The following is a 22,698-nucleotide window of genomic DNA, read 5'->3' on the forward strand; positions in this document are numbered from 1 at the left end:
AATAGATTTATTTATTAAATGGGAATACAATTATTTTAATGTTGGGGCTGGAAGAAGGCCTAATAATTAATCGTGGGTGCTATTGATTTAACGTCTGGGCTGGTTGTAATTTTCTAAATGTACCCATTTTTTTTACACATAGGGTGCTCAACATTCAACATTGGGCAGCACGGTGGCTAAGTGTTTAGCACTTCTGCCTCACAGCGCTGGGGTCATGAGTTCAATTCCCGACCATTGCCTTATCTGTGTGGAGTTTGTATGTTCTCCCCGTGTTTGCGTGGGTTTCCTCCGGGTGCTCCGGTTTCCTCCCACACTCCAAAAACATACTAGTAGGTTAATTGACTGCTATAAAAATTGACCCTAGTCTCTCTCTGTCTGTCTGTGTATATTAGGGAATTTAGACTGTAAGCTCCAATGGGGCAGGGACTGATGTGAATGAGCTCTCTGTACAACGCTGCGGAATCAGTGGCACTATATAAATAAATGGTGATGATGATGATAGGGTGCTCAACATTCGAGGATCCAGACAAGCCGCAACTAAAGGCTGTTCATTGACAGATGTATACGGCCCTATTACTACTGCACTGTTACACTATTCAGAATAAGATTCTCACCTAGTCAGGTATACCAGAAATTAAAGGCTGTAAGGGTTATACAAAGCTACTACTCATATTTTATCTATATCACGTTAAAAAACAACAACAACAGAGTCACTTATCACAAGTAAAAATAAAAATGAAGGAATAAGCAGTTAGCACAATGATAATCAAAAACATCACAGCTATTCCAATTTATATAAAAAGGGTAACATCTAGGGTGGCACCTGGTGTTTGAATATATAGGACAGTGATGAACAGGGAATGAATTTCCATTGGCTTATTTCTTGTGGCAAGTGACAGTTCCATCAGCCAGGACCTCCCATTTTGTTATATCATGGCCACCCTTCATTAAGCAGGTACCCAATCATGCGGGGAAATTAAATGTTTGACCAGCCCTCACTGAGGGCCCACCACCTTGACAAACAGACCAGATTTAAAAGAGGTAGCATGGCCATCCAGTCTCTGTTCTACATCCTATTTTCGACAGGCTGATTACATGGGCTAGGGCTCCTATTGGACTGGGACAGGTATGTGCAAGGAACGGATCTGCAAAGATCTTCGTGTTCTTTGCTACCTTCCTGGCAGAGGAGTAAATGTTGTGGCTCAGTGGCTGGGACAGTATTCCAGGGGAACAGTGACTATAGCCCCTTTAGAGAAGTCCAGTAGAGTCTCTGTACAGTGAACCCCCTGGCTGTTATTACCTGTTACCCTTTCCTTTGTGAACATAAAAGAGAGATTATTTTTACAGAATAGCATGAACATAAATATTTTACTATGGTTTATTTCCCTTATAATGTTTACCTTGATGTTACATCTCTAGTTTTTGCTTTGTTTTGTAAATTTGCAGGCAACCAGTAAAAAATGTCCATCAGATTGATTTTTTTCTCTCTGGAAGAAAATAAGTTCTCTCCATTTGGTATTCTTTAGGGAGGTTGTTTGCAGAATGTACATTTTGTTCAAAAAGTAAAATCCCCTGGTGTAGAAGCCCAATTGTTTTCTTCTGTTGGGATTTAGAGTAACGAGCATGCTGTGTGTCAATCCGCAAGGAGAATAATAGGTAAAATTTATAAGAGCAATACAAGAAGAACATCTGTAAACATATTGACAGTCTCTGCATTGAGATTTGACTGCATCTCATCTTCTCAGCAGTTGGAGTAACGTCTGACCATTTCTCAACTGGCAAATAAATCATAGCAACTTTTCCATTATTTCACCAGATTCACCAGGAACAGAGTGAGCATTTTATATTATGATAATGACCAAAATTATCTCTCTGTAACAAAGCTGACTAAATTATACATTGTTTTATTGGAACCCTGGACCTTATTTACCACTTTCAACGTAGTGTCTGGGCATCACAAAGGTATTCCTTATTGTATCACTTCCTGAGACAAGTGACAGCGAGGGATATGGAGTAGAGTAAAGGCTTATAGGCTGATGCAATTACTCATGTGCCTTGAGTGAATCCAGAATGACACTAAGGGCTAGATTTACTAAGCTGCGGGTTTGAAAAAGTGGGGATGTTGCCTATAGCAACCAATCAGATTCTAGCTTTCATTTTGTAGAAGGTACTAAATAAATGAAAGCTAGAATCTGATTGGTTGCTATAGGCAACATCCCCACTTTTTCAAACCCGCAGCTTAGTAAATCTTGCCCTAAGGCTCTCCAAGGCTAAGCAACATTGCAGATTCTTCCTCTCACACTATATTTGTGCACAGGAAAATCTGGTATGTTGGGGTATCATAGTATGCAGAGATGTGTTCATCTGTACATCTTTATGATATCCGGCAGCACAACACTAGTAATTGAATCGGCCCTTTGCATTGATATTCAAAGCCTGTCTCTTCTTTCCTCTTTCTTATTTGAAACTAGGATCTCTTTGTGTATTTGTACAGATACTATATTGTGTAACCCAGTGGTGGTATGAAAATGTAATAGGAATGGAAGTGAATGGAATTTACAATGAAAGGAGTAGAAGAAGTGGCGTTATGGTGTACCACCACATACACCCCCACTTCCACCACTGTGTATGTATGTATGTATATATGTGTATAATGTGTGTATATATATATATATATATATATATATATATATATATATATATATATAATGTAAGTGTCTGGAAGTGTTACAATGAAAGCAGTAAAAGAAGTGACAGTATAGCATACTATACACCCCCACTTTGACTTCTGACTTAAACTTACACAGAATTCTACAAATCATCATCATCAACATTTATTTATATAGCGCCATCAAATTCCGTAGCGCTTTACAATTGGGAACAAACATTGATAAGACAATACTGGGTAATACATACATACAGAGAGGTAAGAGAACCCTGCTCGAAAGCTTACAATCTATGGGCCACCATAAGATGCAACATACAGTGTACATGATACATAACCTTTTTAAAAATTGCCAAGTTTAGCAATATTTCTCAATATAGTTCTCTTAAAGTAACTTTTATATAGATAACACAGGGCGTGTATCTACAAATCTGACAAGGACGCCAGACACTGCAGTACAGTTGTAAATGATTCTCTCCATTCAGCCAATATCACTTGTGGTCAGGCTACTTGCTGAATAAGTCAGAAAATTAACTACACCCAATAGCTCACTAAAATGTCATGTTTTACAACATATACATTTAATATTAAAATTCAGTTATATGGATTAAAAACTTTAATCTGGATATTTTATTCTGTTTTTGCATAAGAAAAATAAAATTATAGTAAAATAAGAATAACTAGAAAATTGAAAATGCATTGCTATTAATTACAAAAATATTATAGGTCATCATCATCACCATTAAATTGTAACAGAATACTTCATGAAAATAATATAATAATATTTAAAACCAATCTACACTACTATATAAGTTTCAAGCATAAACTATTACATTATTATACTAGATAATAAGTATGGTTATGTATTGATAAAAATCAATAATTATTTATGTATTTATATTTGCAACTAACTATTAAATACATTCAGCTTTTGTGCTAAATTAGGAAATGGTCTTTATTATATTATTGATTGCATATCTATCAGAAAGTAGCTACACTGTCAAATTGTTGCAATTTATCCTGAAGAAAAAGGGGTATAAAGATAACATTAAATAACTTAGGGTTTCATAAGAAGTTAACGAGTTACTAAAAACACAACAGAAAAGCAATGTGATTGACAGCCTGGGCAACCAATCATCAGTAAATTACGTCTGTAAAAAGAATGGGAGAGGGACTTAGGGTGAATCATGTTGTGAAGACACTAGAGAGGATATTGACACAAGATCCATTTCTACCTGAATTAAAGAAACAGCATCTAAAATCTACTACAGGTAGAAATTACAAGTGGTGATCATTTTCCAGAATGTTTTCCCACTTCTAACACCAAACCGATGATGAGATTGTGGAAACAGGAGAACAATTTTCCATATCTGCTGGAATTGCACTAATATTGCCTACTTCTGGGTCAACAAGCACAACCACCATAAGAGCAACAAATACCTAAATATCCTTGGACCTTTCAATCTCTCATCCTTCTCAGGTTGTCAGTATACTGAGCCAAAAACATAAATACTATGTGATACGGGCCCCATGTTTTTATGAAATGGTGAACCCATCCACACTCTCCTCGGACACCAACTCCCCCGTCCTTTCCAGTATGCTTTCTTAAAAGCTACATTTCCACAGTGTTAATCGTTAAATGAGCAGATGTGGCTATTTTCATATTGATAATGTTTTTTGCTTTTGTTTGATCTGATTTTTCAAAAAATAACATTTTAAGCAAAAAACTAAGTCAAATTTCCACCCATTAGCAAGAAAAAAGTAGATAATAATAAATATTAGAAGATCTTCTGAAACTAAAATGTTACAAATGTAAGGGCCAGAACAGTGATGTTGATGTTAGTTAAAGTTTTGAGCACTCTTTTAACAATCTCAGATCCTTCAGATCTGGACCCAGTTTGGTACAGATTGGCAAGGTGTTAGCAATAATACTAGCTACTAGTACATTTTTAAATTTTTTTACAATATTGTCAGTGAAATATGTTTTCAAGTGTTGACAACACCGGTGAGAGGTTTCCCAGATGATGTCTTCATCAAATTTTCACAATTTTTTTTTATATTTTATTTTTAAAGAAAATACTGCATAGAATGATTTTCACAGGTGAAGCTGGACAAACTAAATACATCAACTTCTTGTCATAGGATTCATAGAGAACTGACATTACATTGGAGACTTTCTGTAGGCTAATTGGACAGTACTGAAACCGCCATATAGGCAAAGAAATTATACAACCTATGTGAAATACCTATGTCAGCCACCCTGCTCTCGCCACAAGGTGACATGAAATGTCTTTGACCGATTTAAGAGCATTGATGGAGACGTATAGAGAAGAATGAATATTAGGTAGCATTATGTAAGGCATGGCGGTTGTGAGCAGAATTTTAAATTGTATCCTGGAGGATGTATAAAGTTCAGTATATGTACATTTTATTCATTAGAAAAACATATAGATGAGATTGTAATAATATTTTCCTATAATGCGCCAATGTATTTTAAAAAAACTTCAAATGTCCCTGTTTCTATGAGTAAAACACTAAAAACGTATTTAAGAATAAATGTTGATCATAGTTTCCCTTTAAAAGCATTGGTTTTTGACTTCTGATGATTATAGATATTTCTATTTTAATAGCATACTATCAATGGGTGATTTTGTTCAGAAGTTCAATAAATCAACATGAATAAGTTGTTCATCTTCCCCAAACTTTCCAATCAGCTGGCCGCTTGCTGCTGGCTAAGAAGACTTTCAGCCGCAATAAAAACATTGCCATTATCGTCAATGAAATTCTAATGTGGAATTGTTCCAGTTTGCCCTGGCTGATAAGACTTGCTGGGACTCAGGGCCAGACTGGTTGAAACTTCCTGGTGTCTGGCTCCACCCCAGGAACCTGGCACATGACTACATGGCAGAGAGGATGCCACACAGAAAATGGGGGATAATATGATTTGGGCCACTACTGTGTGGCATAATATGACTTGGGGGCACTATTGTGGCATAATATAAACTGGGGCACTATTCTGGCATAATATAATTTGAGGGACTACTGTGTGGCATAATATGATTTTGGGGCACTGTTGTGTGGCATAATATGATTTGGGGGCACTATTGTGGCATAATATCAACTGGGGGCACTAATCTGGCATAATATGATTTGGGGCACTACTGTGTGGTATATGATTTGGGGCACGACTGTGTGGTATAATAAGATTTTGGGGCACTATTGTGGCATAATATCAACTGGGGGCACTATTGAGACATAATATCAATTTGGGGCACTACTGTGTGGCATATTATTATTATTATTATTATTATTATCATTTATTTGTTAGGCGCCACAAGGTTTCCGCAGCGCCGCACATAGTGCAAACAGTAGACTATACAGGGTATAACAGTACAGAACAATAAACAAAAGTACCAATAATATGATTTGGGGCACTACTGTGTGGCATGACATGATTTTAGGGCATAACTGTGTGGCATAATATGATTTGGGGTCACTATTGTGGCATAATATCAACTGGGGGCACTATTGTGGCATAATATGATTTGGGGCACTACTGTGTGGTATAATGTGATTTGGGGCACTACCGTGTGGTATAATATGATTTGTGGCACTACGTGTGGTATAACATGATTTTTGGGCACTACTATGTGGCATAATATTATTTGTGGGCACTACTGTGTGGCATAATATCAATTGGGGGCATGTACTCAGGCATGAGGGAAGGAGGAGAATATTAATATATTGTGGGAGGTAGACTATTAATTTAATGGTGAAGTTTAGGTGGGGGCTAATAATTTAATTGGTGCTATTTTATTTGTGGGGTGATGTGGGTCAATTTAATTTAATATTGGGGCCTAGCAATTTAAGATGTGGTGATTGGACCTTTGATTTAATGCTGGGGTGGTTTGGGGACTATTAATTGAAAGTGGGGCTGTTTGGGGAAAAATGTATATTTATTAAATGTGAATATGAATTATTTAATGGCAGTGATGTTTGTGGGAAATAGGTATATTTATTAAGCGTAAATGCTATTTAATTTATTGCTGGGGTTGTTTGGAAGGAGGGAAATAGGTTTATTTATCATCAGCAGCTATCTATATTAAATGTGAATACTAGTATTTTAATGTTGGTGCTGGAGGGAGTTCTAATTATAAAACATGGGTTGTATTAATTAAACACCAGGGGGTAAATGTATTAACCTCTGGATTGTTGAACAATCCGGAGGTTAATACATTTACCCCCAGGGCGGGTTGGAGTTTTTTAAATTACATGTACCCAATTTTTTTTCCAAATAGGGCCTCCAACATTCCAGTATCCAGACAAGCAGCAACTGAACTAAAGACACCTGCAGCCACAGGTGGTGAAAGTGACAAGACAGGTAGGAGAGCGCAGGACCGTCTGCCAACTGTCCTGAATCTGGTGGGGAAGTGCCGAATTTTGGTGACTGTCTCATTTAGGGAGATTTGGTCCGACTACAATGACAGTTGGGAGGTATGTCCCGCTTCACACTGTACTGCTTGTGAAGACAGAGTCGCGTGCAACTAACAGTATTGCACACAGTATTGTCTGTGTATTTGTCTAACATTTGTCCAAAATGATAACCATGTTACATAATAGGGGCTCCCTGTCTTAAATACTCAGGGCCCCCCGAGCGTTAATCTAGCTCTGGTTAGCAGGAGGGAGCTGATAGCTGCTCCCAGTCATTGCATAGGACACAGACTGCAGAGCAAGCCAAGGAGCTCTAAGTCTCACAAGATCTGATAATCTCGTGATTATCTGCTCCACGGGAGGTTTCTGTCCTCCCTGAGCCCGCCTTAGGACACCTGCATTACGGTTTGACAGGTGTACCGCCCCAGTCAAACTCTGCCTGTATACAGAATCTTTAAGGAATCTAGATCCAAGCACTTTAGCCTCTCACTTAGGTGCTGCACTTGGGAACCTCTAGCTTTCAGCATACTGAAGGTAATGGTGGAGTCTTCAGGGGATGGAGCCTCAACTGACTGCTACATGTCAAGGTCTAACTGTTCCACATTGAAAAATGCATTTTAGGCTCTGTTTGACTTCCAAGCTTATGGAATTTGTATAGATGAGATTTTATTTTATATGTTACACTGAATATGAATGTTCTTCAATTCTGATTCTTGTTAATTTATCTGCAGTACAACATGTCTCTATACAAATAGAAGTAGCATAATATGGAAAGTGGAAATCACAGCAAGGTGACAGCATTCATTCTTCTCGGGCTTTCAACAAATCCCAACATACAACTCCCACTCTTTCAATTCTTCTTGATCATTTACATGATGACAATAACAGGGAACCTTCTGCTGATAGTGGCTGTAAGCGGAGATCATCGTCTGCACAGTTATATGTATATTTTTCTGGCCAATCTGTCTTTCCTGGACATCTGCTACACTTCAATAACTGTTCCCAATGCACTCAGGTATTTTCTAACAAGAAATAAAAGTATTTCATTTGCTGGCTGCTTATTTCAGGTTTATTCTTTTCTTCTTCTTGGTGAAACAGAGTGCTTCATTCTGGCTTTCATGGCCTATGATCGATTTAATTTCTATATGTTTAGTAGGAATATTACTGGCTATAATAGTAATATATTACTTTTTTTAATATTTAGTTTATTTTTATTTTTATATTTTTTTTTTATTATTATTATTTTTTTTTTTAATTTTATATCTTTATGATACTATTTAGGATGCGTGCACATGTGTATATTCATTATATAATATTATGTCTGTTTTATGTACATGTATGCCATTTTATTATTACATTCATGAGAGAACATTTTTAATTATATAGTTAGATTGCTAGTAGCAACAGGTACGTGTGCGACATAGTTTAGTAATTATATGGGATGCATTTCATGGTCCACTTGATAATAATATGTAGTTTATTTGTGACTAATTAGATAAGCACTCTGCAGTCCATTTGTGTAGAAATATATCTTATGTATCAGAGTATTTAGTTAAACATTTACAATCACTATTCAAGGTGTGTTTTAGAAATATTGTTATTTTATTTACTGATTAGAATGTATATTATTGTTGGTGTAGATTTTAATGTCCTCATGATTGTTTTGGGATACATATAGTATGACCTATCACGTTAGGCAAGCAATTAATGAGGATGTATTTAATGCAGGTAATCTATACTACGCTATTGCTCTTGAAAATGTTCTGATCATTAGAATGAAACGCGTTGAGCTGTTGCATTCATCTTTCTATTAACCAGTCAGGTGGCTTTACGGAACCTGTACAACATACACTGTTGATTGTGACAGTTGTTATGAACATTTGTTTCAATAAAGCTACTTGTATTTGGAATCGGCTGTCCCGCTTGTCAGCTTCGTGGAAGAAGTTGGTTTCACGAGCGTGGCGTTCTACGTGTGCATTCGTCCCACCTACATCGGTTCTGATAGTCAACATCGCCAGTTGCCTTTTTCCAACTACACAGGGATAGAAGCGACTTTCATCTTTTATGTCTAAGTAGCGGATTTTCTCCATTTGGGGTATGTATATCGGATGCTGATTGTGGGTTCTTTCTTACATAAATTTCCATACGGATCCGCCATTGTGGGCATGCTATGCATGGTGTTGGACATATTTGAGATACACCTGGAATATAGAGACTTTATAGGACTCAACACAAAGACATCTAAATAGGGACACCTTGAGTATATTGTTTCTCTTCCACTATTTGTATCTATGGTTACATCATATGTGGTCAAGTACATTATTTGATATAGATCATTGTAGTATGTACATATATGCATATGTGACCCAATTTATATTTAATATTGTCATCTACACTTATTGTTAATTGGCTGTGCGCTATAGTATTGTTGATTTTGTGGATTTGTCTGCAGTACAACATGTCTCTAAATAAATAGAAGTGAGATAATATGGAAAGTGGAAATCACAGCAAGGTGACTGAATTCATTCTTCTCGGGCTTTCAACAGACCCCAACCTACAACTCCCACTATTCCATTTCTTCTTGATCGTTTACATGACCACAATAACAGTGAACCTTCTACTGATAGTGGCTGTAAGAGCAGATCATCGTCTACACCATCCTATGTACTTATTTCTGGCCAATCTGTCTTTCCTGGACATCTGCTACACTTCAATAACTGTTCCCAAGATGCTCGTGGGTTTTCTAACAAGAAATAAATGTATTTCATTTGCTGGCTGCTTATTTCAGGTTTACTCTTTTCTTCTCCTGGGGGAAACAGAGTGCTTCATTCTGGCTTTCATGGCCTATGATCGATTTATCGCCATCTGCAACCCTCTGCGTTACAGTACAATTATGAAAACAGAGGCTTGTATTAAGATGATCAGTACATCGTGGCTGATTGGTTGTATCATATCATCTGTGGATATACTTGTTTTATATCAGTTAAACTTTTGTGGTCCTAACACAATTAACCACTTTTTTTGTGAAGCTCCATCAGTACTGGAACTATCCTGTAGTGACCTTTATTTAACAAATGTTGTGAAACTTGTGGGTGGCTGCATACTGCTTCTTCTTCCTCTTTCCTTCATCCTATATTCATATATTCACATCATTAGAGCTGTATTAAGGATCCGGTCCAGAAGACATAAAGCCTTTTCCACATGTGTTTCACATCTAACCATAGTGATTCTCTTCTACGGATCAGCCATATTCATCTATATGAATCCTCAGCACACAGGAAACTTTACAGACAAAATGTCATCAGTGTTTTATACCATAATCACACCAATGTTAAACCCTATAATTTATAGCATGAGAAATAAAGATGTTCAGGGAGCTCTCAAAAATATAGGGAAATTACTAACTATTTCTAAGTAACACCATGTTGAATGTGCTTCATAACTTCAGTGTTTATTGAATAATATTCATTATTACAGTAAAACCTTTAACATCTGTTCATTGCCTTTGTTTCTATCAATTGAAAGGTTGATTTACTAGTATATTGTAATATAATTCCATTTATTGCATACTTGGTTGCTTGTTTAATATTTTTTTTTCTTAAAATAGTTTTTTTATTTAACATTGACCAATTTTTAACCTCTAACAAAGGCAAAAAAGAAAAAGAAATCCTCAATTTCCTTAGCAGTATTTTACCCTACCGACTCTGGGCTCTATCCAGAGGGACAATGGAATTGTTAATATAACACCGGAGTGACTGGAAGAGCAGAACTGAGCTGTATTTTTGCTGACCAAGATTATTGTAATGAATAAAAGTGGTGAAGATGGGTGCATGACCATTTGCGCTATGAAATAATGTCTTAATTTTAGCACTAGATGAGAACTGGTATAGATTGGAGATCAGGGGGTAAATGTATCAAGGGCCAATTTTGTAAACATTTTAAAAATGCGCCAAATTGCGGGTGATAACCTGCGATTTTAGTCCCCAAGTTGCCAAATGTATTAAACTGTGATTTTTAGTGTGATCTTCAAAATCGCTGGTCATCTCTGGTGATTTACTGCAACCGTGGGAAACTCCTAATATTATAATTAGAACTACCGCAATGAGCTAAGCTTGTACTGTGTAAAAACTACTATACGCAATGAACTTACATTGCGCTAGGTCTATTTATAGTATTAGGTGATTTTCCTAATACTATAAATAGACCTAGCGCAATGGGCTAAGCTCATTGTGTATCAGAGCTTCTACCTAGTAGTAGCTGTTTGCGGCGGTCCAGCTGTTTGTTTGTTTTTCTGCAAGCAAGTAAGAAGAGCCATGGATGTTACAAATATGGGGCCCTCCTAGCTGAAGCAAAGAAGACTTCAATCAACAAGGGGGCCCTCCTGGCTGAAGACTGCAATCAACAAGGGGGGCTTTGTGCCCAAGAAGATGATAAGAGATTTCAAGCAGGACTTTTGGATCTACAAATACTTTGGTGACATTTCAAGCAGGACTTTTGGATCTACAAATTTATTTTGGACATTTCAAGCCGGACTTTTGGAAATTACAAATTTATTTTGGACTTGGTCAAGCCGAACTTTGGATACAAATTTATTTTGGACTTGGTTGACAGCCATTTTAGGATTAAAAGCTGCTGACGACAGAAGAAAACTACAGTGGTGAGTATAGGGAATTTTAATAAAAATATATGGTGTAAATGAGGGTGTTTACTGTCTTTATTTTGGGTTTATTATTTTTATTAAATAATAGTGGTTTTAATGAGGGTGTTGTGGCTTTGTTAACAATTTGGTTTGTGGAACTACAGGTCCCACCCAGCCGTGGGTGTCAGGACATGTTGGTACTTGTGGTTCTCCAAGAGCCAACATGCCCAGCCTGCCATGGGTGAGCTGGTGTTTGGAGTTATACAAGTAGCAGCATGCCCACACAATTTATGGCACCCTTGCTGGCTGGGACTTGTTCCACAAAACAAACTGGCGTCTGTTTGTTTTTTTTACCTTTTATTGCCGTTATTACCCTACACCCACTGCCCAGCAAGAGCCCTAGTGCTATCAGCACTGGGCTGTGTGTCCCTAGAGGGGGTGCTCGCTCATTTTTTGTGGCGGACCCCACTCCATAGGGAATCCAGCCCAGCGCTGAACAGCCTGGGGTTGGTTTGTCATTATGGCATGGGGATCCATACAACGTGTCCCCCTGCTATAGTGCCTCCAACCCCGGCTGGTTTGCCTAGTGCTGGTTCCATGAAAATAGGGAGGACCCCACGCAAAAGTGTTTCCCGATTTTCACGGAACTGGCAGTAGTCTGGCAGCACTAGGGTTAAGACTGAATAGAGGGGGGACCCCACACTTTTTTTTTTTTAACTTTGATCTGTTTTTAACACTTTTTACAGCTGCCGGAACTACGGCTCTATAGGCAGAACAGTGTAACAGTGATGTGTTTAAAGAACACGCTGCTACAACGCAGGAGAGTTAGCTAACACGGGAGTGTTTTACATCGCAGCAAATCGCCAGAGATGATCAGCGATTTTGAAGATCAGGGTAAAAATCGCAGCTTGATATATTTGAGAAATATTTGACTAAATTCGCGGGTTAACACGTGCGATTTGCCGCGATTTCAACACGCTGAAAAAATCAGAGCTTGAGACATTTACCCCGTGGTGTGTAGAAACTCGTCTGGCTGCTCACTGTGGGTACTGGTAATAAAACTAATTTAAGCCATGTGTCCAGTGCAATCTTTAATATATGCCAGAGAGCCTTGCATCCTATCCTCACTCACTATGGGCAGATGACAAGGTCTTTGTCAATTCCTTTAGAGATAACACTTCTCTGGTTACAAATACATTCCTTGAATATAAGAAAAATTTCTGCACTTTCACCTATTGGATTATAACAACAAAAAGTAGAAGATAATGTGAGGCTGCACTAGCGATTCCAGTATGCCCTTTAAACACACTACCAATACAGTTATTTTAAATGGAGGATTAAACAGATAGCACATGTTCATAAATTTCACATGGTAATCAGAAACATCACAACTAGTCCAAGTTATATAACCAGGGTAACATCTAAAGAGAACAGGGGGACACATGGTGTTTAACAATCTAGGACAGCGATAGGCAGGGAGTGGGGCTCCATCGGCTTAGTATTCTCCGGAAATGACAGTTCAATCCGTTGGGACCCCCATTTCACCAAACTGCCCTCCATTATGCAGGTATGCTGTCCAACAGGATAATGATATCTGGGACAAGAAACCTTTCAGTCTAGTCTACCATGGGAATCAGACCAGATTTAAAAGACTGTCCTAGGATAGTCTGACTAGGGGTAACGGCTCTTGTTGGACTGGGCCAGGAGCCTGCCAAGGACTGGATCTGCTAAGCCTCTGTGGACTTGCAGGAGTGAATGGTGTGGTTCAGTGGCCAGTAAAGTACTACAAGAAAACCGTGAATATAGTCAGTTTAGGGTATTCTAGTAAGCTCTGTGCAGTGAACCCCCTGGTGTTAGGAACTGTAACCCTTTTCATTGTGATTTGGAAATGTCCATATATCATTTTTATATAAAATAAAGGTACCTTTCCAGTTGTCTTGAATCAGTTTTTCAGAATTTTGATTCTGAACTCACAGAGGTACCGGTTCCTATAGCTGGTGTATGAGGCTGTGTCTGGGCTGCACAAAAGCCTGGTGTCCTCACAGCCAGTGTTAATGCAGTTTACGTTACTTCAGTGATAAAATAAAAGGAACTTGAACTATGTGTCAGTTATTCCTTTTGTCAGTTCTCTCTTTCAAAATCCAATCATAAACCCCATTGGTATCGCCTGGTATCCATCCTAAATTCTTAAGAAAGTGTAATCAGATGTTTCACACTTAGAGGCTGCTGCAGAGTGGGACGTATATAAGTCAGTTTGCGTAGCGTATCTTACATGAAGTCACTCTGTGCATGCTCAGAAAGCAAGCGGACGCAATTATTCCTATGCAGGTCAGCGCATATCTGACACTTACACTCACCTGTGCCTAGAGTGGCAGGATGGGAGAGAGAAGGGTATGATAATATTTTCTGAGTGCGGTAAAGGTGTGTTTACACAAATGCGGCTAACACAGACCTGCAAACACGCACCTATATGTCTTTTAAGAGGTGTAACTTTCATTCTTGTTCATGGTGATGACTTATCATAAACCAGACCCATATGGTGCCAATACGGAGCCAGACGCATCTCAACGTGTGCACGGCTCTGCATGTGGGTGGAAATGCTCCTCTTCTGTACTTTTTTTTATAATTCTTTATTTTGAGTGGTCAAACAGATATATTCAAGGAACAGGATACTGAAGGTAGTGATACAAACATTGGAAAAAACAAAAATAATACAATAGAATCACTATGCTGCGTCCAAATAAAACATTGGGGGCCTGAGTCACTAAGGCATGCATACTGAGCGCATCGCGCAGTTGCTCGCACGTAAATTGACTCTCCATACTCCCTGAGTCAGCAAGGAGCAGATCTCAAGATACGTGTGGTGTTGACTATGGATGTAGGTTGTTTCTGCTCTACTAGACCAGACACTGCAGGATGCATACAATACATATGTGGAATATGAAATCTCAAAAGAGGGCACAGAAAAAAATAATATTAATTAATGTTACCTGTCAATAATATAGTCATTTATGATTAGAAATGGAAACTATATAAAAAAAATTATAATTTTTTTTCCCGTTGAAAAACATTTATTAGGCTGTCCTTCATGTCTATATACACAATGTATTGCGCTCAATTACCCAAATTGCAAGTAGACACTAATCAGTTACTAATCAATAATGGATGTGAATACATGCAAGCCGATCCTAATAATAAATAATTATTAAAAATAGCGGATAGTGGTATTACCATATGTGGTCAAATGTGTGACTGATAGATGTATGGATTTGGAGCTGAGTGTCCACTAAAATATAAGACCAAACCATATGGAATATGATGAGGTATATAGGACCAATTCTAAATAGTGATGACCTAGGTTTAATCGGCAAATGGTCATACAATGAAGGGGATTGAGCAGGAATTACAATGCAACAGCGAGATAAAACAATATAAAAATAATATAAAAACAGTCCCAGCAATAAAACAAAAAAATCAATAAAAAGTCAATATTAAGTCCAAAAGGGATTCCAATATGAACCCTATGTTGGAAGTCCCAAATGATTGGATTGCTAAACTTGATATCCAAAAACCACAAGGAAAAAAAGGGCAGTAATAGAAAAAAACTGCTAATGGAGAAATAGGCATAAATAGCGGTAACTTACAAAAGTCCAAGCCACAGGGTGAGTGTAATAGGGTGACTGACCGGAGGTGTCGGGATCCGGGGACCGCGGTCCAGATGTTAGACGGACGGTGGATTACCGATGGAGCCCATAAGGTATGTGAATAATGAGACGGGCTGCGTGGAGGTTGGAGTGCGTTCCAAGGTGGAACGCAAGAACCAGATATCCTGATGTGTCAGCGGATGTGGGTGTGTCCAACGCGTTTCATCTGCACCGCAGATTTCTTCAGGGAATGTAGATAGTAGGTGGACACCTAGTGAGGTCATCTATATAATGCATCCAATCATTGGATCAGTGAGTCTAATAGAGCTTATCATCTATTAATAAGCCCCAATGGTACCATTGCTAGCACATAATTACATAATAAAGCTGACAATTTAAATGTTACATGGTTAGCATATACATAATATATACAGGATACATACAAAAGTATCAGCGCTGATTAACATAGTGATAGTGCACATTCTTCCAGATGGGAAGATAGTATGACCTATAAGTATGTTAAGTAGAATTTAAAGAATATATAAAATCGATGGATAAAAAGTATATCTGACCCGGCAAATAATGAGACTGTGCAAAGGGGAATATTATATAATTGACATATACATATAATTAACATATATATGTATATATTAGTATCAGCGATGAATTACCTCATAATATGACATATTAGTCCAATAAAGGGTATGTATATAATGTCCATTAGTGTAATGGATAAGGTAATAGCCTAGACTTAAATTGTATAGAGCCCAGCTCTAGCCAGACTATATAATAGAAAGAATTTATAGTTATAGTTAAAAAGAAGGAAAATAGTGTTTTCCAATTAGTTATGGAAACAATAAATTAAACATTCATAGATGTGCATTATGTGTTGGTAAATAAGAGATGACGTGTCTTGATACTCAATATCGCCGTATTGGGATATATCTACTACATGTGTGCTACTGTACCAGATGTTCCCGGGAGGTCACCTATCCCGGTACTAGACCAGCTCCACCCTGCTTGGCTTCCAAGATCGGTGGGGATTGGGCATTTCCAGGGTGGTATGACCGTACTCTACATGGAGATACTACACCCAAAGGGACAAAGGCGGCATGGACACTAGTAAGTCATCAACTTATAACCAGTATGAACACAATATCCTGAGTATATAAAAATGGCACCATATTACAATGAAACGTCATATTCCACATTGAGTCCTCGTGGTATTAATGAGTTAAAATATAGGATTAGTCTAGTTTCTTCCCTATCAATGTTTTTGATTGGGTCACCCCCTCGCCAGTTATTGTGTACACACTTGATGCCCAAAAATGTCAACCCTTTTGGGTCACAGTTGTGAGTAATTTTAAAGTGGTTAGAGAGATGATGGTTCTCGAACCCATGTCCTTCATGTCTACTGTACATAAAATACATTTATACAGTTGCTCTGATTGCAGACACATGTTATAGCTGCATACAATACTGACCCAGGACTTAGACTATACCCTTAGCTGGTGCAAGAGATACGGCAAAAAAACAAGAAACTTTCACACATGCAGAGCTTCATTCCAACGTGGCTGCATTCGCTTGAGTTTGGTATGCCCACATTGTGCATCGAGTACAGGCACATGCCCTTTCCCCGCCCTGTTCACTCCCTTAAATCATAGGCCATCGAAAATGTCATTTGCGTTGGCATAAGCAGCAAAACTGCTTTCAGTGACGGCTGAGTGTCCTTGTTCTGGACATGGGCAGAAGGGAATTGCATACAATACGCACAAAAAACAGAGATATGTTCCTTAATGACTCAAGCCCAGGATGAGGAACGATCAGTTTTTTACATTTTAACAAACTGTATTGAAAAAGTGGAGTGAAGACTAAGAGGGAGGTCAGGGGGGAACAGTTGGGCAGGAAGAGGGAGGGAGAGAGGGGGGATCACAGAGATAGAATAATGTGTGTACTCGCTGGGTGAATACTGCCTAGGTAGTTCAGAGAAATAAGGAGAAGTGCATGGAGGAACACCATGCTCACCACACATGGGTCATCATGGAAGAGCTAAAGGCCGGAGGTGAATGTGAAAACTGCCATGTGGCCAAAACTTGATTAAAAACATGGCCTCTGTAGGTAGGTAATCTCTTCTATGGCCGCAACGTGCCATATCTGTTTTTTAAGGGCAGAGAGAGACGGAGGGAAGTGGTTTTCCAGCTGAGTGTTATAAGGGACTTGACAGCTGTCAATATGTCCACGGTCAGTTTTTTTTAAATTTGTCAAGATCCTGGGGAGAGTAACATAGAAGGAAAACCCATGGCTCCTTCCCAACGAGAGCATCAAATAGAGTATTGAGGAAGCCATAAACCACATCCCAGAAGGAAGCGATAACTGGGAAAGTCCACAAAATATGAAGAACAGAGGCCATGTGGCCACAGCCTGGCTAACAGGATCATGGTAATGCGAGAGTGTGAGTTGGGGAGTGAAGAGTAAAATGTGTAATCACGGGTGGACGGCTTCTTCACTTTCCAAGAATCATAGAGGAGTTGGGATTTCATGAGACTAAGGAGAGATTTAGAAGTATGTGGGTTAGATGAGGCCCAGTCCTCACTGCCTTGAATACTATGATGGACAAATCAGAAAGGAGGAGGACAGAGCTGACAATCAGCCGCAGGAGGCTCCTAATTAATTACTAGCTTAGAACTAGCATAGGTCCTATAACAAACCAGGAACATGTATAAATGCGAGAGCTCCCCCTGGAGGCGGAGGATGTCCCTACACCCTCCTACTCTATGCCACAAATATAACAGTGCATTGTAACTAATGCACGTGCTCGGCTGCTACCTCACGCCAAAATGCCGCATACCGCCGCGGTTCGTAACAGAGAAGAAGCTAACTGGAGCGGGCATGGGAGTTTGTTCCACGGGTGAGCAGTAATCTGGGCAAAGTCCTGCAGGCGGGAGTGGAAAGAGGTAGTCAGAGCAGAGATAGTGTGACGGGAGAGAAACTTAAAGTGAGCAGTGGCATTGAGTATATACTGAAGAGTGGCACTGTGGTATTAGTTCCTTGTTTGGAGTTTGTTGCTATGTTACTATTTTTCTCACTTCTGGAAGCAGTGGGAAACCCAGTTGGATACACAAGTAAATAACCAAGATCCATTTTAGTAATGTTACTGATGCAGTGCCAGTGGGAGTATTCCCCCAGTTTGAAGCAGGCCCTTTCTGAAACATGATTCGGGAGTCAGGAAAAGATGAGGGTAGCAGTGGAGCGCAGGATAATTTACCTCCTACTGAAGAAAGAAATGTTGTTGAACCAGTGGACTATACGCCTGATCATGAAGTCAGAAAATACATTTTTGCCTCAGAACAGTTATAAGACCCTACTTTGGTAAAGGCTAGAGAAAGTTTAAAAGTGGTTGATGGAAACCCCATAGAGCCGGATAGTAGGTTGTCACACCCTCACATGGCAATGAGTCAAGGGCTGTGTATCAAATATCCAAAAAGGAGAGGATAATGTGGAACAGTTAATAGTTCCTAAGGCCTATAGAGGAACAGAGTTAGAGCATGATCATGGTCACATAACTCCAGGGCATCTGGGGGTAGAATTTTTTTTGCAGTGGTTTTTCTGGCCAGGGGCCCACAAAGAAGCATCTGACAACTGTGCATCCTGCTCTGAGCGTCAATTTCACACACCTAGGCCACATTATAAAAGTCCACTTGTCCCGTAAACCCATTATTGAGGTTTTGTTCAAAAGGATAGCTATGGATTTGGTCGGACCTCTAATAAAGTCTGCCTGGGGTCATCAGTATATTGTGAGGATAATGAATTACACTACAGGATACCCAGAAGCGATACCATTGCGCAAAATGTCAACAAAGGCTATTGCTAGAGAACTGGTACATAACTTTAGCATAGTAGGGATACCTAAAGAGATCCTTACTTATGTCCAGAATTATGAAAGAATTGTGCTGCTTGTTTAACATTACTCAGCTGAGGTTTAGTGGAGAGTTTTAACAAAACTTTACAGCATACGTTAAAGAAGGCAGTGGATAAAGATGGGAAAAATTTGGATTGTTTTTTACCCTATTTCTTACTGGACATTAGAGAGGTTTCATAGTCTTCCAAGGGATTCTCGCCTTTTGATTTGCTGTATGGGAGACACCATAGGAGTTTGTTGCATATGGAGAGGATCAACAAGGGCCCTATAAAACAGTGATTGAGCATGTTTCTCAAATGCAAGACAGAATAACAGCAGTTTTGCTTATAGTGAGAGAGCATGTGGAACAGGCCCAACTGACACAACAAAGGGTATATAACCGTAATGCTCAATTAGGCACCTTTGCTCCTGGGGACAGAGTGCTTGTTTTGATACCCACGCAGGGCCATCTTTTCCATTGGGCACGATGGGCAGGTGCCCGGGAGGCCCCACGGGCAAGGGGGCCCCATAGGCACGGCTCTTTATTCGAATAAATAACCCTGCAAAAGAAAAAACCTGCAAAAAAAACCTTCAAGGGTCACTGAGCAAATACATCTATCTATCTCTATCTCTGTATATCCATATCTATATCTGTATCTCTATACATCTATAAATATATATATAATATGTAGGGGGCCCCGGTGCACTGCTTTGCCCAGGGGCCCATAATGTTGTTAAGATGGCCCTGTACCCACGGTAGAAAGTAAATTTTTGGCTAAATGGCAAGGACAATTTGAAATCTTGGAAAAAGTGGGTAAAGTTTATTATAAGGTAAACCAGCCAGGGGAAAGAAAGCCAGAGCAGATCTATCATATAAACCTTATAAAACCGTGGAAGGATGGAGAAGCTTGGTCAGCTACCTCGGTTCCCCCGGTAACCACTATACCTTTGGTTCCGGAAGTGACAGTGGAGAAAAACCTCTCAACCACTCAACAGCATGATGCTAAGTAGTTTCTCATAAGAATCAGAGACTTGTTTTTGGATGTACCAGGTAAAGAATCAGTCATTAAACATGACATAGACACTGATCCGGGGGTTAAGGTTCATCTAAAATCCGATAGAATTCCGAAGGCACAACGGGAGTTAATGTCTAAACAAATTAAAAATATGTTGGGATTAGGTGTAATTGAAGAGTCACATAGTGACTGCTCATGTCCCATTGTCCTCATTCAGAAACCTGTTGGGAGTTTACGCATCTGCAATGAAATCCATAAACTAAATAAGGTGTCTAAGTTCGATGCCTATCCAATGCCTCGTGGGGATGAGCTTGTGGAAATGTTCGGAACTGCACGGTATTTAACAACTTAAACAAAAGGGCATTGGCAAGGGCTGCTGACAGACAGTGCAAAAGAGAAGACCACTTTTTCTGTGCCGGAAGGGCTTTTCCAATGTAAGAGGTAACCATTTGAGTTACATGGGTCACCGCCACATATCAGCTAATGACGGATAAAATGTTAAGGCCCCATAGACTAAATGCTGCTGTGTACCTTGATGATGTAGTCATCCATAGTCCGGATTGACAATGTCACTTACCCAGGGTACAAGCAGAGTTGGACTCCATTAGTGAGGCATGGAGAATAGACAACCCAAAAAAGTGTTACTTAGAGATGGCGGAGCTGAAGAATATTGGCAGTGGTCTGATAAAGCCCCAACTTAATAAAATGAAGGCTATACAAATCTGGTCACAACATAAAAACAAGAAGCAGGTGCGAGCTTTCCTGGAAATCACTGGGTATTATAGAAGGTTTATGAATTTTTCGTACAGACAGATGCCAGACACATACCACACACTCTGCCGGTAATCAAGAGTTTTACCTGGCGAGGTGTTGCTAAAAGACTGCTAGGCAGTTTCATTCAGTGTCTCACAAAGTGGGGGGCAAAGTGGATGTCTGATGAGAGACGCTGCATTTTATGACCAGTAAGTGCTGTTGTTGTTTTTTTTATTTACTTCACTTCAGAGAGGATGATCCTGTGTATTAGTTAGAAACCAAATAGTCTAGGGGCTAGATTTACTAAGCTGTGGGTTTGAAAAAGTGGGGATGTTGCCTATAGCAACCAATCAGATTCTAGCTATCATTTTGTAGAAGGTACTAAATAAATGAAAGCTAGAATCTGATTGGTTGCTATAGGCAACATCCCCACTTTTTCAAACCCGCAGCTTAGTAAATCTAGCCCTAGGTCTTTTGTTTATGTTTTACACAAGACACCACAAAAACCTTAATTCATGCACTCATCATATCCCCCATCAACTATTGTAATTCCCTCCTTACTGGTCTTACCAAAGTCAGACTTGAACCCCTACAATCTATTTTGCACGCAGCGGCTAGATTGATTTTCCTTGCAAACCGGTCTTCCTCTGCTGATTCACTCTGTCAGTCTCTAAATTGGTTGCCTGTATTTCAACGAATCCAATATAAAATTCTTAATACTAATATACAAGGCGTCTCTCTTCCACTCTCATCACATCCTCCCATTCTCGGTTACAGGACTTTTTTCGGGCTGCACCCACTTTGTGGAATTCCCTCCCTCGCACAGTAAGACTTTCCTCTAGTCTCCAAACCTTCAAGCATCTCTGAAAACCCACCTCTTCAGACAAGCTTATGATATTCCTCAACCACCATCTTAATCTCCCCCATTACCACCCTCTACACAGCTAACACAAGACAACAACCCTCTGATCAACATTGGTACACACACAGCCCACTCAGTACTTTTACCTTTGCATTCTAGCTGGTCCAGTGTGCAATATGATGTAGCACATGCACTTGTGTTTCAAACTCCAATTGTCCCATAGATTGTAAGCTTGCAAGCAGGGTTCTCTTACCTCTCTCTCTGTATGTATTGCCCAGTATTGTTTTATTAATGTTTGTTCCCATTTGTAAAGCACTACGGAATTTGCTGGCGCTATATAAATAAATGATGATGATGATGTTTTATGGTGTTTTGTGGCTGGTGAGTAAAGCTAGCTACTTAAACCAAAGCACTGGACTGGTGTGATATCCTTGGCTGATGTGTATGAAGTGCAGCCGTCTACCCCAGAAGACACTTACCCCAATCCAATCTTATGACAATTGGTATGATTAGGGCTACATATCAAGTAAAATGATTACACAGCTGCAATTGTTATATCTATTTAAACAGTGTCAGTTCTGAAAGTCGTAATACTGATCCCTCTGACGAAGTTTAGTATAACGAAACACGTAAAGCTTTATGCTGTACAGAAATTTGGATACATTTTAACTTCTTTCTCTACAGTTTCCTGATCATTTCGAATTGCTCTTACAGATAACATTGAAGTTGACTCCTGTATAGCCACAAACAATTTAAATACATCACAGGCTGGTATGCAACTTATCCTCAC

General features: G+C 39.2%; 1 protein-coding gene and 1 pseudogene across 1 annotated transcript; one reads left to right on the forward strand and one right to left on the reverse strand.

The window, feature by feature from the left end:
- Positions 1-9,584: 9,584 nt before the first annotated feature.
- On the forward strand, positions 9,585-10,514 carry LOC142142563 (olfactory receptor 2D3-like). Its single transcript, XM_075200444.1, has one exon. The coding sequence runs from the start codon at positions 9,585-9,587 to the stop codon at positions 10,512-10,514; it is 930 nt and encodes a 309-aa protein (XP_075056545.1).
- A 5,821-nt stretch (positions 10,515-16,335) lies between these two features.
- On the reverse strand, positions 16,336-16,454 carry LOC142146725 (5S ribosomal RNA; annotated as a pseudogene).
- Between the last annotated feature and the right edge of the window lie 6,244 nt (positions 16,455-22,698).

This window comes from Mixophyes fleayi, chromosome 3, assembly GCF_038048845.1.
Source record: "Mixophyes fleayi isolate aMixFle1 chromosome 3, aMixFle1.hap1, whole genome shotgun sequence".
Classification (NCBI taxonomy): Eukaryota; Metazoa; Chordata; class Amphibia; order Anura; family Limnodynastidae; genus Mixophyes; species Mixophyes fleayi.